At 40.2% G+C, this 14,199-nt stretch overlaps 1 protein-coding gene across 1 annotated transcript in view; it reads right to left on the bottom strand.

Moving 5' to 3' along the window:
• Faxc (failed axon connections homolog, metaxin like GST domain containing) overlaps nt 1-14,193 on the bottom strand; it is a 73,742-nt gene extending 59,549 nt beyond the window's left edge. The window contains exons 1-2 of the mRNA XM_010637369.2: nt 13,895-14,193; nt 7,930-8,065 (exon numbers count right to left, since the gene is read on the bottom strand). Coding sequence (XP_010635671.1) covers nt 7,930-8,065; nt 13,895-14,160 — 402 coding nt within the window. The 5' untranslated portion in view covers nt 14,161-14,193. The remainder of the gene's footprint in view (nt 1-7,929; nt 8,066-13,894) is intronic.
• Nucleotides 14,194-14,199: the final 6 nt, after the last annotated feature.

Here is a 14,199-nt window from a genome sequence, read left to right as displayed (position 1 = left end):
AAAAAAAAAAAAAAAAAAAAAAAAAAAAAATTAACCAGTGGCATTAACAGATCGACTCTAAACCCTCTCACACAGCAATCTAGACTCCCAGCATCTAGCTGCTGCCCAACTACCAGGCTCATTGCCAGTTACCAGTGCCTCCAGCTTCCTGGATTCCAACTGCTCATACACAGGCTCATCAACTTATACATTCCACATTTTATAGGAATCCCTGCCCCCCTAAAGTCCTATCCATCCTAATTTTCAATTCAACTTTCACCTCATTAGTGATCTACTACCTCAGGGTACAATTATCTTCCCCCCATTCAGCCTTCCTCCATACAGTGTATACTCCTCTCCTTGCAGAGAAACTGTTTACACATCTGCCTTTAGCCTAGTCTCTGCCCTGGATACTTGGTGTAAGTTTATATTGACCACTCTCTAAAATCAAAGAACAAGAACAAAGATGAGTAATCAACTCATATGGAAATGAAAGCTCTGGTAGAAGTGTTACTTTTGTTTATTAGCTGAAAAAGCAGAAAATAGCATTTTATTTGTTTTTGTTTTGTTTTGTTTGTTTTTTTGGTACTGGGGACTGAACTCAGGTCTTTGAGCATGCAAGGCAGGCCACCGAACTGCTGAGCTAAATCCCTGGCCCAGAAAATTTTAGAGCCACAGTAATTATATTTGAGTACAAATTAGATGCATTTAAAAACATTGGGAAAAAAGAGAAACTCACAATAATGTCCAAAGTAATCGGCAAGCCTGTGCATAAGATGCAGGTGATCTTTTGTTTCCCACTTGTTTTCTGAATGTGGTTACATCACTTTTAAAATAAAAATATTTAAACAATACTTAACTTTGTTAAATATATTAAAGAACTCCTGCTTAGCTGTTATTTAAGCAGTTGGAGTCTGACTGGTCTACCGTGCATACTTCATGAATGAAATCTTTCCCAGGATGATGCTTTTGCCTGAAAGTCTGCCCCAGGTGGGCATGAAGCAGCCGTACACATGGCATTGTTAGCACATCAGTGCAAGCCATATGCTTTGGATTTTAAAATGTGGTTCCATCATTTAATCACTGTATGACCCTGGGCCTCCCTGGGTCTCTCTTAGTCCTCCCTGGTCCAGCTATAGAATGGGGGGCGGTGATAACAGCTCCTAGGAGTCAATGAGAAAATGCACATGTTGTATTTGACAGAGTGCCTTCCTCTGATGTATTAACATCACCATCATCATCATCATCATCATTTTGGGATGGAGAACTTGAGACCCTAAAAGAGATTTCAGAGTCTTATAGTTCGGGCTTTTTATACTGAGTCCTAGCTTTTCAGCTAAGCTGCTATTACATTCACTGCTCCCAGGAACTATCACCAAGTATCTCCCACTGGGTAAATGTGAAGTAAATGGAGCACCTTTTGTGGGTTATAACATGTTGAAAAGCAAATCCGTGTATCCCTCTGTATTGTAGTCTTGTAGAACAAACATCCTTATTTGGGGGAGTTGCATGCTAAAGCACTATAGAGTGAAATATCATGATTTCTTCAATGCACTTTCAAATGGTCAATTTTTAAATGTTTCTAAGTATATATAAGAGAAATAAAGAAAGGAGGCAACATACTATCGGCGAATTCAGATTAAAGGCCTGGGGAACTCACTGTACTATTCTTTTAACATGTCTGTAAAACTTAAATCAAAAAGATGGTGGGGTGGGGAAGAAGACTAGCAAATAAACAGAACAATAAAAATCAAGGCTAACGGCTAAGTGTGGTGGCCTTGATCCCACTGTAGGAGGCTGAAGCAGGAGGACCACAAGTTCGAACCCAGCCTAGGCAACTCAGCAACTTAGCAAGACCCATTTTCAAAATGAAAAATAAAAAAGTAAAAATATAAATAAATGAAAAATAAAAGTGAATGACATGGTAGCTCAGTGCAAAGGCCCTGGGCTTAATCAGACTCCAATACCAAAAAATAAAAAGTTTCACATAGGATTTTCTTTCCTTTCTCTCTCTTATATGAGAATTATTTTGAGAAATATATGCTTCACTTCTTACGCAACCAATTATATCCAATGATCATATCCAATGATGTACATGTTTTTATGTACATTGAGAGAAACGTAAGGAAGGTGGTCAAAAATATTAATTATAGTAATCTCTAGCCAGTAAGATATCAGGTGATTTTCACTTATCACTTAAACTTTTCCGTATTGTTTGAATTTAGACTAAGACAATATGCTAAACTTTATGTAATCAGAAAAAACAAGAAAGCTTTTTTTTTTTTTTTTGGTGCTTAAAGTTGAACCCAGTTCTTGCTAGGTAAGCCTTCTATCACTGAGCTGTTTACAGTTCTGTTTTTTTCATTTTGGTTTGGTTTGGTTTCGTTTTTTGAGACAATGTCTCACTATGTAATTCAGGCTGGTCTTGAAGTCACTGTGTAGACCAGGCTGGCCTTGAACTCATAATAATCCTCCTGCCTCAGCCTCCTGTTAGGAATACAGGCGTGCGCCACTATGCCTGGCTATTTTTTCTTTAATCAATCAATCTCCCTTTACATTTTTTGCAATTTCGCATGACTATGATTATTACAAAATAAAATATTTTAAGTCGAATTACCAATATATCTTGACTTAAAACAATAACAGCTCCAATACATTGGGCCTTATGAGAAAAAAGCTCTTGTGATTTCCTACTGATGGTTGTCAAATACTCACTATCATCCCACTTAGGTTAAAAAACATGAAAGCTTCAAATATAAGTCATAGGGCTATTGTGGTAACAGATGGAGCTTCCTGAGCCCACTGCAAAACACTTCTATACCAAGCAATGGCCTCCTGGCACTTCTAGGCACTACTGAGGCACCACAATATCAATACAAAAGGGCACTCTGGGCATCAACACAGTGCTCGGGGTTCCATGAGCAGGCACAGAGCTTCTCTTTCTACATCACAGAACCAATTTACTTTCTCCTAACTGCCACCCTGTGAACACACTCTCCACTTACTTTCCATAAAGACCTCACAGAAGAAGAAAATATTCCCGTATGATTCCTTTTTTAAAGATATACTTAAAAGAAAAATAATAATTTTGGAAGGGGTAAATGCACTCTTCCAAAGACCTCAGTAATAGCCTTCAGATTTCACAGCAAGGTGAGTGGCTCCATATACACTCACCAAAAGCAGTTGCTCTAAGCCATGAGAAAAGGTAGGGAGGCTGCAAGTAAAGACAGATTTACAGCAGTCCATGCTTGATGGCTTGAAGGAAAGAAGAGAAACGGCTGAAGAGCCCAGAAGCTGCTGAAGCCATTGCAAACAGCAGGATTACTTTACCAAGGTGGAACAGGGCAAAAAATCTTGAAAGCAGCCAATGGTGACAGAGAACAAATTTACTGATCTGGACCCTAATTGCCCAGAGCTCTCATGGCTAGTGCGATCTAGGCAACAGTGATGACAAAATGGTCAAGGAACTGCTGGGTAGCAATCTCTTTCTTCAATTTAAGTCCCTCAGTGACACACATCTTCCAGTGCTGCCTGCCTACACCAAGATAAACAATGATCTTTTGAATCTGGCCTAATGCATTTAAATGATTCAAGCCTTGCCTGTTTTTATGGCTATTTTCTCTTCCACTGCTAGCCTAGCAAGCCTATACACACTTCTCCCTGATTCTCTCTCTAGATTCACCCCTCAAATTCCATTTCCTGCTCATGAAGACCCTTCTTTCTGTTCCCAAACATGCTGCACCCTCCCTGAGCCCTCTACAGGAAGTCCAGATTCCATGTAGCTCTACCACGTTGGCAAAGAACCCCCATCACAGCATTTACCAAGCTCAAATGTGTCAACCATCTTGTCCCAGCAGTGCTTTTAGGAGGGTCACTGCCAGCCACATTCCACTTCTGTACCACCTCAGAGAGCACAGGCAAGAGGAAGTCAGGAGTTGGAGGGGGACTATCCTTATGGGAACAGCCTACCAGCTGGTGGTTACAACCTAAGGATACCACCTCATCCCAAAGCTGTCACTTTATAGAAGACTAAGGATGAATCCCCGATGAACAGGAGCCATTTGGAGGGGTGGTAACAAACTGAAAGGACCACAGTGTTTAGGAGTCCCCAGGGCTGCCCTCCTTGTTCTCTTAAACTCCCTCACAGGCACACAGCTCATAACTGGGCTTCAGCCCTTGCCCAGTACAAATTCCCAGTCAGGAAGGCTAGCATCTCTGGTAAGAGCAGCCCTCAAAGCAAAATAACCAGACATCTGAGGAGCACCGGTACTGCAGGAGAAAGGTAATGTGCTGACCACACATAAAAGGAAGCAGAATTACTAGGACAGAACAAAAACTTAATTAGCATAATAAGTATCCCCAAGGGATAAAGGAAGAGATACCAACTAAGGACAAATACTACCAAAAAAAGGCAGAAGTTGAAATAAAGAACACAATAGCTAAGGCAAACAGCATGATGGATGCAAGAACAGACCAGAGCAGTGTAATAGAAGGGCAGAGAGAGGAACGTTCCCAGGAAGATGCAGTGACAAGCAAAGGACAGTGACACAGAAATAAAAGCAGAGGTTCTAATATCTAGACAACAGGGTACAGGAAAAAGGGGGGAAAACAAACATAAAAGAAAGGAAAATATTTTAATAAAACTGAGCATTCATTTGCCAGAATTAAAAACACATGAAGGGCCACAGGTTAAAAGTTCATAAATGACTAAAGAAGATACATAAGGCACATTATACGTGAAACTTACGAATATCAAGATTAAGAGCAAATTCTAAAAGAATGTAGTAAGAGGGCTGGGAATGTTCCTCAGTAGCAGAGCATTTGCCTCATATCCATGAAGCCTTGAGTTCAGACCCTAATACTACCCCTAAAAAAGATTAATATCAAAATCTCAGTAAGACAAGGAAGCAATATTGCAAAGCATTGAAAGAAGAGAACCTTGACTATAGCCTTATCAAATACAAACTGTAATAAAGATATTTCCAGGTATGCAAAGCCACTAAAGGCTTGCTACATGAAAGATCACTCTGAAAATACTCACCCAGAAAGTACTCAAATAAAAAGATAAATCGTGAAAAAAAAAAAAAAGATAAATCCTGGGGCCGGGATTTAACTCAGTGTTGCTGCTGCCTGCCTCACAAGTGCAAGGTCCTGAGTTCGATCCCCAGTACAAAAAAAAAAAAGATAAATCTTATAGGATAAGGTATATGGAAAATAAGGTAGTCAAATAGCGCTTAATAAACTTTGTTGTCTAAAAACAATTAAAAATGGAAAAGATAGCAAAAATTTCAGAATTAAAATGCTAGACAATGACACAATTAGAATGAGGGCTGGGGAGAAAGGGAAAAACTCAAAGTGCATATGAACTGATAATGTATTTCTATTATCTGATAAATAACAGGCTTTAATAATTTTAAAAAGAGCAGGAATAAATAAACACAATTTTGGATCAAAACAAAAATGTAATTTATTTTAAGTGACAAGACAAAAATTATTATCTATCATTAGAAAGCAATAAATGAGGAAAAAACAAGAAAACAAGGCATAGAAAGGGGAAAAGTATTAAATAAGATGTCTCAACAACTCCTAATAAAACAATCATTATAATAAGTATAAATAGATTAATCTTACAAATTAAGGCCCTCCAATGTGAGTTGTACATTATGTATGAGAAACAAATATCTAAAGGGCAGAGTGGAGAAAGAACATATAAACCAAAAGAAAGGTAATATTGGGCACTATATATTGGAAAAGCCACAAGGAGTAAAAGATGTGATCATTCATATTATATGTACCTAATGATATAACCTCAAATATATAAATACATAAAGTAGGAGCTGATAAAGGACAGGTAAAGAGATTAAATGAATGATACACTGAAATATTTTAACTACTTTCAGAAATTACTAAAACAGGCAGAACAAAAAAATAAAAATAAGAAAACAAAAATAAAAGTCTAAATAATACACCAAACATATTCAAGCAAGTAGATACATAAAAGGATTTATACCCTTGGAATATGTGATTATTTAATTACATTCACTATTTTTTAAAAGTAACTATACAGTAAGCAAAAGCCTCCGAAAATTCCAAAAACACGATGTCACTGAGATTATCTCTGACCATAAAATTAAAAAACTATTATGAAAATCAAAGCTTAAAAACATTCCATAAGGCAAGAACTTGGCTAAAAAGAAAAATCTAAGATAATTTTTTAAGTAACATAGAACTGTCAGATGTGATATGTTTATTTACCAATTCCCCATGATGACTGCATTCATTGTGTAATACATATATTAATATAAAATTTCATGAAACAAAAAATAACAGAATTGAGTGACAACAAAAACACAGTACGTGAGATTGGTGAGACACAGCTCAAGCATAACTCCCACAGGAAAAACCTATAAATACATTCCTTTTCTTTTCTTTTCTTGTTTTTTTTAAGATAAGGTCACACTATGTAGTTCAGGCTGGCCTTGAACTATTGTAGCCCAGGCTAGTCTTGAACTCACAGAAATCCCGCTGCCTCAGCCTCCTGAGTTCCCGGATTATAGGCATGCACCACAATGCCTCGCTTTGTTTCATTCTTTAATGCTGAAATAAACAGCCACCCAAACAGAACATAGAAAGCTCTTTCAATCTATACAGATATCTTCCTGGTGCCTACTGGACCCTCTAACCTCAGATTCATAAGAGACCAAATATCACGCTGTCAATAATAAAAATCTAAAGGGAAAAGCCATCAGGGAATGTCACACTCACTACTTCCACAGCTGGGCAGGAGGCCTACCCAAGCCATCAACCAAAGTATACTCATTGTTAAGAAAAATAGCCCTCAAAAGCCCATGACTTTTTGATCAGTCATTAAAATGGATATAAAAATTAACAGGCATTGTGGAATGGAGTATTTCTGTCTAAGGCTTGGGCATTCGACTTTCAGGCTTTACCTGATCTGTCATCTGCTGTGTGACATTAAAAATACCTTCAGAGAATGGCTGCCATCAAGAAATCAGCCAATAACAAATGTTGGTGGGGTTGTGGGGAGAAAGGACCCTTCTCCATTGTTGGCGGGAGTGCAGACTGGTGCAACCACTATGGAAATCAGTATGGAGATACCTCAAAGAGCTGGGACTAGAGGTTCCATTTGACCCAGCCATCCTTCTGCTGGTATCTTTCCAAAAGAATTAAAAGAATCACACCAGAGTGGTATATGCACACCCATATTTATAGCGGCACAGTTTGTAATAGCTAAAACTTGGGAAAAGCCCATTTGCCCATCAGTTGGAAACTGGATAAAGAAGATGTGGTTTTTCTATAAAATGGAATACTACTCAGCCATAAAGAATGAGAAATTAGATTCATTTATAGGAAAATGGATACATATTCAGGATATACTCCTAAGTGAAATAAGTAAGTCACACATGTGTAAATACCAAATAGTTTCTCTGGTGTGAATAAACTGTAATAGTACACAAATCTTTTGCTCATATTTTCATCAGGTAATTTATTTTTTGTTGATGGAGTTTATGAGTTTCACATATACCTTGAATATTAACTGCTTATCATTGTATGGTGTTATTCTTTATATAATATATATGTGTATGTATACATTTTTTCTCTTTTTCTATCGGCTACATTTTCATTTAGTTGATTGTTTCCTTTACACTTCAAGAAATGTTTAAATATTTCTCAGATGTTTATTTTGCTTTTGTTCCTTGCACTTTTGGTGTCAATCTAGAAATTATTACTAATATCAATGTTGTGGAGCTTTCTTCCCTCCTCAGATTTATTCTAGATGTTTTATAGTTGTAGCTAAAATGTTTAAAATAACAATTTTTAATTTTATTTATATTTACAAAGGAAATAAAATTATTTTTAAAAATTTTTTTACATACCCTCAAACTGATGTGGATGTCACAAGAATAAAACAAATTTTCAAATAAGTACCTGATATGGTAAGTCAGCCATCCTTAAATAAGTTTCCATTTTCAAACAGAACGGAGACAAGCTGGGGACACCATTGTTAGGTCTTGCAAACTGATGCAAAATAATAGCATCCTTGGAGTCAATCTCTTGTTGCTTCCTGTCAAAGTCAAAACAAAAAGAACAATCTGCATGTGAAGTGTTCATTTCCCTTAGTTCTAGAGAGGACCCTGCAGAGCCATAGTCCCAGTGGAACATGCAGCAGGGTTTATCGCAGAGAATCACAGTACTTCACCTGGGACAGCAGATGGAGCTGGTTAGCGTGAGAGAGCTGTACAAACTGTGAGATTGCCATGACCCAGTGGCTCACAGAAGTAACTACGAATCACATTCCTCTGATACCTATGGGCAGGGGGCATCTTTTCTGGGCCAGATAACCTCTTCTCCAGCTGCCAGGCTCAAGGTGGATGGGTAAAAATGATTATTTTGTGCTTACTACGTATGTATCACAGAGTCCTGAGATTTTTAAATAGTATTAAACTCACTTCATCTTCGTAAAATACGTGTTTTATAGATGGGAAAACTAGGGCACAGAATAACTGGTTCAAAGTCACACTGCTAGTAAATGGGAGAACATGGACTAACCCAGGTAGTCAGTGCCTATGTTCTTGGCCATTACAGTCTCTATTGTCAAGGAACAACGGAGATTTACTGTGCTACGACCCAAGTCCACAGGGAATGTGGAACTCTGAACACTCTGGTCCCTCTCCGAAGCTGCCTGTGTCCTCACCCGGCCTTTCGCCTGTGCTGGTGGAACACGGCTTTCGATCACTCTCTCTTCCTGTCTCTCTCCCTGTCTCTCTCTCTCTTTCCTTCCCTCTTTCCTGTTTCTGTCCCTCCTCCCTCTCCCCCTCCGTCTCCCTTACATCCCTCTCTCATTTCCCCCTCCCCTTCTCTCTTTCCCATCCTCAGTCTTCACAGGGCATACACTTTGGCCGCACAGCATATATTTTAATGTCCCTGTTTTTCTCCTTTCTTCTGTCTAAGCCACACATCCATCTTCTCCTGTGCCTATTTCTTGGGGTGAGGGCAACTTCCATGGGCAGATCTGAGTAGCCACCATGTAGTGAAACAAATGCTAGATTTCACATCTGGACACTTGGGGGGAAGGACAAGCCCTGTTTCCTATCAGCCACATCACTCCAGACCTCTCCACCTCCTTTCATCTGAAGCATGAGGACAGTACCCATTCTGTATCAATTATCATGTGGATTAAATAAGGTAATATCTGTAATTATGAGCGAGCAGTCAAGCATTACTTATTCTCATCCAAAGAGATATGGTCTAATCCCCTTATACTACAAAATCTCATCATCCCACACTGCCCTGCTTTCATACTCCTCAGGAACCTTCTGCAATTTCAGTTTTTCACTCTATCTAACCATTTATTTTTCACCTAAATTTCACACTTTTCTTTGACCTTCTCTGAGCTTTTGGTTCTTGAGCATGAATCCCAGTAAAATTCTACACCTACTTCTACCCAAGCACAGTTGAGCCCATCACCATCCCACTGATGCTCACTCACTTCAGCCCCTCCATTTAGTAAAATAAATTCTCTTGAGGAAGTTTACCACTGAGGGTGCATTCACCTTAGCTCAGGATGAGTCATTGTGAAAATATCAGTCAAGTCAAAAAATAAAAATATTTGCTGTTTCTCCACCAATATTCACCAAAAACTTTTTTTTTCATTTAGATGAAATGTGTGGAAAGTCAGATATTAAAACCAAGAACTCACCTCAACCATGTTCCTAGACAGTAAACTGTAGACTTAACAATCAAATAACTGATTTTGTCCAGTAAAATAACTTACACCACAAAGTGGTATTTTCATATAGATTAGGAAAGGAAACAAGGGAAAAGAAAAAATATGAGAAAAAAAGAAAGAAAAAATTTAAGAACTCATAGGAGAAGAAATAAATACAAAGTTCCCTGCTCCCTTGGCCAAAACAACCTAGCTCTAATGATTAATTTGGGCTACGTTATAAAAAAAAAATGGGTGTTAATGGTATACCAACCATATACCAATGAGTATATCCACATCACACAAATCAATTTATTAAATTCGGACAATGACCATAGAGAGTATTGTTATTGCTGAAATTTAGGGCATCATGCCATGTTTATGCTTTACAATAGACAAGGAATCTGAAGCTCAGAGAAGTTCAACAACTTGCCACAGAACACCAATTTAACATCAAGCCAGTAATAACTGCAGTTCCCAAGCTCTTAAGCACTTCAAAGACACCAAAATGGGCAATTCCTCTCTTTTATTAACATAGACAGTTTGGCTCAGACCACTCAAGCCATTTGCCCATAACAGCTAGTGATGGCTAACCTTTATTGACTATTTACTACTCAACAAACTGAGCATTTCATCCTGTTACTACATTAAATCAACTCAAGAGAAAGGCTATTATTATTATAATCACTATTTTACAGATGAGAAAACTGAGTAATTAAGAACTTACTCGCACATCGAAGGCAACTTTTGGTTAAAGGGAGAATCTGAATTTTTTTTTTAAAGCTTTTATTTTTTGGTTTTTTTGAGACATTGTCTCACCATGTAGTTGAGACTGAACTGGAACTCACCATGTAGCCCAGGCTGAACTCACAGCTATCCTCCTGCCTCAGCCTCCCGAGTGCTGGGATTACAGGCGTGCGCCACCACGCCCAACTTCAGAATCTGAATTTAAACCCAGACAATTTGGCTCCAGAGCCTACCTCCCACACATCTGAAATCTTCCTGTAGTTTAGGATCAGAGAATCAGGTGTGGGTTGCTTCCTATACAGATGTATTTTATAAAATGGATGTATAAAACAATGCCTGAAGAGTACAAAGTGGCTACTCGTGTAAGACATATACATACGCCTCCTGCCATGACTGAGGGTCTCACAGATGCCAGCCTCTGGGTACACATGATGAGCTGTTACTCTGTGGAGATCAGAAGTTGACCCATCGCCTGCTTTCATTCACTAGGACAGGCTGAACCAGAGCACCAAAGTGCAAATGAACTACTGGTCATGAAGTCATTACTTAGTCATTCCACTTACAGACAACAAGTTTCCAAATGCCAATTGAACTGAAGGGCTGGCAAACCATCTCCACCAGGGAACATAAAGCAGAAGGCTGGGACAACATTTGTTTTTAAATATGGTGGTGGAAAAAAAAAACCCATGTATAAAACCCAAAATATTCCAGAAAAGCCCCCAGCCTCCTCCAAAACTCAAAATATCTGCTTTCATCATAGTCATTGTTAAACATCCTAGTAATTCTTAATTTTATTTTCACCAATCCAGAGACACAGCTATAAAACAAAGTTAAACTGTGCAGCAAAAAGTCTGAGCAGGGCAGGGAAGAGTTTGCAATTCCTAGTGAATTCAGTGTAGTCATTTCAAGGTATATTTTTCCATCCCAAATATTTCAGATTTTGGTTTTTGTTTGTTTGTTTTGTTTCGTTTCACTTCGTTTGCCTAAAATATCGACAACTGAAACTGAGATTTCACCTTAAGTGGAGTTCTCTATCTTGTAACTTCTAAAGCCTCAGTCCTCAACCCTTCTGTCTTTACCCATCCCTCTACCTCTCTAGAAGGTGGCAGAAAACGGGGCCACTGCCACAAGCCTGCCTTCCCCAGGTGATGCCACAGCTCTCCACATTTCTCTTCCCCTTTCCCTAACAAAACATTTCAGAATGGGCACTTCCCAGGAGGTGCCGGGAAAAGTACAGACTTCGTGTGTATATACACATTCATTTTCATTCTTCAATCTGGATCCCACTACTCCTACTGTGTAATCTCGGGCAAGTTGCTTAACCTCCCTCAGCCACAATTTCCTTGTCTAGAAAGTGTGGATGAAGCCTCAGAGTGATAGTCACTAGGGGCAACTGCAATCACATGCTCCATGCAGTCTCTAGAAAGTGCTCAAAAGTGGGCAACTCTCCCCTGCCTCACAAGTGCAAGGTCCTGAGTTTGATCCCTGGTCAAAAAAAACCTACCTCTTTTATAATATTATGACAGAGCTTCCCAATTCATCTTAAGCATTTGTTAAGAAACAAACATGAGAGCCGGGCGTGATGGCGCATGCCTGTAATCCCAGCACTCGGGAGGCGGAGGCAGGAGAATCGTTGTGAGTTCCAGACCAGCCTGGACTACATAGTGAGTTCCAGGTCAGTCTTGACTACATAGTGAGACCCTGTCTCAAAAAACCAAAAAAAAAAAAAAAACAAAAAACAAAACAAAACAAACATGAGCAAAGATTCCTTATCCCAAACAAGTATCCATGCTAGGGCTTGTGGTCCCCTAAATGATGAAGGACCTAGACAGATGTGGGCAGAGAGCTCTCCAGTGGCCAGGGACCACACCTGCCAGAGCTTGGCCTACTCCCTAGTGAATTCTGAGCCCCTTGAATTTCTGCAAGGTCTTTAAGCCATGTGTGAGACTCAGCCCTGGAAAGCCTTTGCTCAGTGGAGAACTGCTGAGAAGCCACATGGCTCAGGACTCTCAAAGGCTTTGAACTAGAATATAATTGAGGGGAAAAATTATTATTGTTTTAAATACTGCAGAAATGCTCTGGTTCCTTAGACAGCTTGAAACCAAACTTGAAATAGAGTTCTGAAACTACCACAAATACTGAATAGTCAAGGGAGACACTACACTTTAAAGTGTTTTATTTGGTTCGAGTAGAATGAACGTACTAGGTTAAGTCAGAAAATTAAATGTATAACAAGCTTAAAATACACGTCTCAATTCTCAATTGTGACTGAATACTATGAAGGCCAACACATTCTCTCATACCTAAATAATTGCCCAGCTTCTCAGACCCAATATTCACGTTATAGTCAGGCTGTTACAATGCCTTCCTGGAATCCCTTCAGGTCCCTTAAAGGTCACCTGCCACTGTCTTTATTATAATCACTTGTGCAGGATATTTCCCCCGGAAAAAAGTGGTGTGAACACATTTCTCCCTCTTCAGAAAATAATGGTCACAAGGGACATCCTGAGCTATTAAAAACTGCTGTGCTTCCAGTAATCTTCCAGTGACCCAGGGCTCAAATGCACGGGAAATTTAACCATGAATTGATGTATCAGTTAGCTAAAGACCATCTCAGTACCTTGTGGTATTACCCTACTCCAAAGAAGATCTCGAGTGGGACTGGATGTACCAACAGCAGGATTCTCTATTTTCTGAAATTTCCAAGTCAATCCTGTAAACGTTCCGCTGCAGCAGATGCAACTGTTTACAGCCCTGGGAGACTCTGCTATGTCGAACACACCCATGTGCTATTCCTGCCCTGGGATGGCCAGCTCACACAACAATGGCATTTAAACTGAAGATGTGCTAAGCATTCAGTACTGGATAAGCAGATAACCTGGTGAAGGCTGCATCAAAACTGCACACCACTGTACTTAGCCGCACATCTTTAAGAGGGACCAGTAGGTTTCTGGAGCTTTGCCGTTGCAGCCTCTTGATGTTGACATTTAGGGAGGGCTAGTGCAGCACTAACCTTTTAAGTAGAAGATGAGGTTAACGATAAGCAAGAAAGCATTTCATGCAAGTGTAACTCGGTACTTCTACAACGCCTAATTCTGCTGCAAATACACGGCACTTAGGATCTTCCCAAGGACATCGCTCAAATTATTTTGCTCAATAACGTCTAGCGACCCAGAGCACTCTGCTTCTAGCACAGAAAGGTTGGGTGGACAAATGTGTTTCCCTCCCACTACCAGTTAATTCTCCAGTCAACTCTAAACTGCCCCTCAAGGCCAGGTGGCCACGGAAGGCCTCTAGAGGAAAAGTAAGGGCAAAATGCTTGAGTTATTTGGGCAGTGTGGCCGAGGGGCTGGCACCGGACCCCTCCCTCCCTTCGTGCCAGCCCTGCCCTAGCCAGGTGCCCCTCTCGGCGCGGTGCGGGGGACCCTCTCTCCGGCTCACCTAATGACCAGGAGTTCGTGGAGCAGATACGCAGCTGCGGCCAGCAAAGCTCCCCCCGTCAAGTAAAGGGTTTTCTTCCACCAGGGATCGGAGCCCAGCCCTGCCATGATCCCACCGTAATCCTGCAAAGGGAAAGCGATGATGTCCCCATAAAAGGAGAAGGGCTCCTCGGACCCGGCCCACCAGCCGAAGAAGGAGACGCTCTGGTTCCAGCTCAGATCCACCACGCAAGGCCTGGACGAGGCAAAGCCGACCCCCCAGTGCATGCTGCGCGGCTGCCTCCGGGCGCCCCTCCCAGGGCCCGC

Source organism: Fukomys damarensis, unplaced genomic scaffold (genome assembly GCF_012274545.1).
Source record: "Fukomys damarensis isolate Sample0158 unplaced genomic scaffold, DMR_v1.0_HiC HiC_scaffold_14, whole genome shotgun sequence".
Lineage (NCBI taxonomy): Eukaryota > Metazoa > Chordata > Mammalia > Rodentia > Bathyergidae > Fukomys > Fukomys damarensis.
Note: the sequence above shows the minus strand (reverse complement) of the source record. Positions and strands in the feature narration are given on the sequence as shown.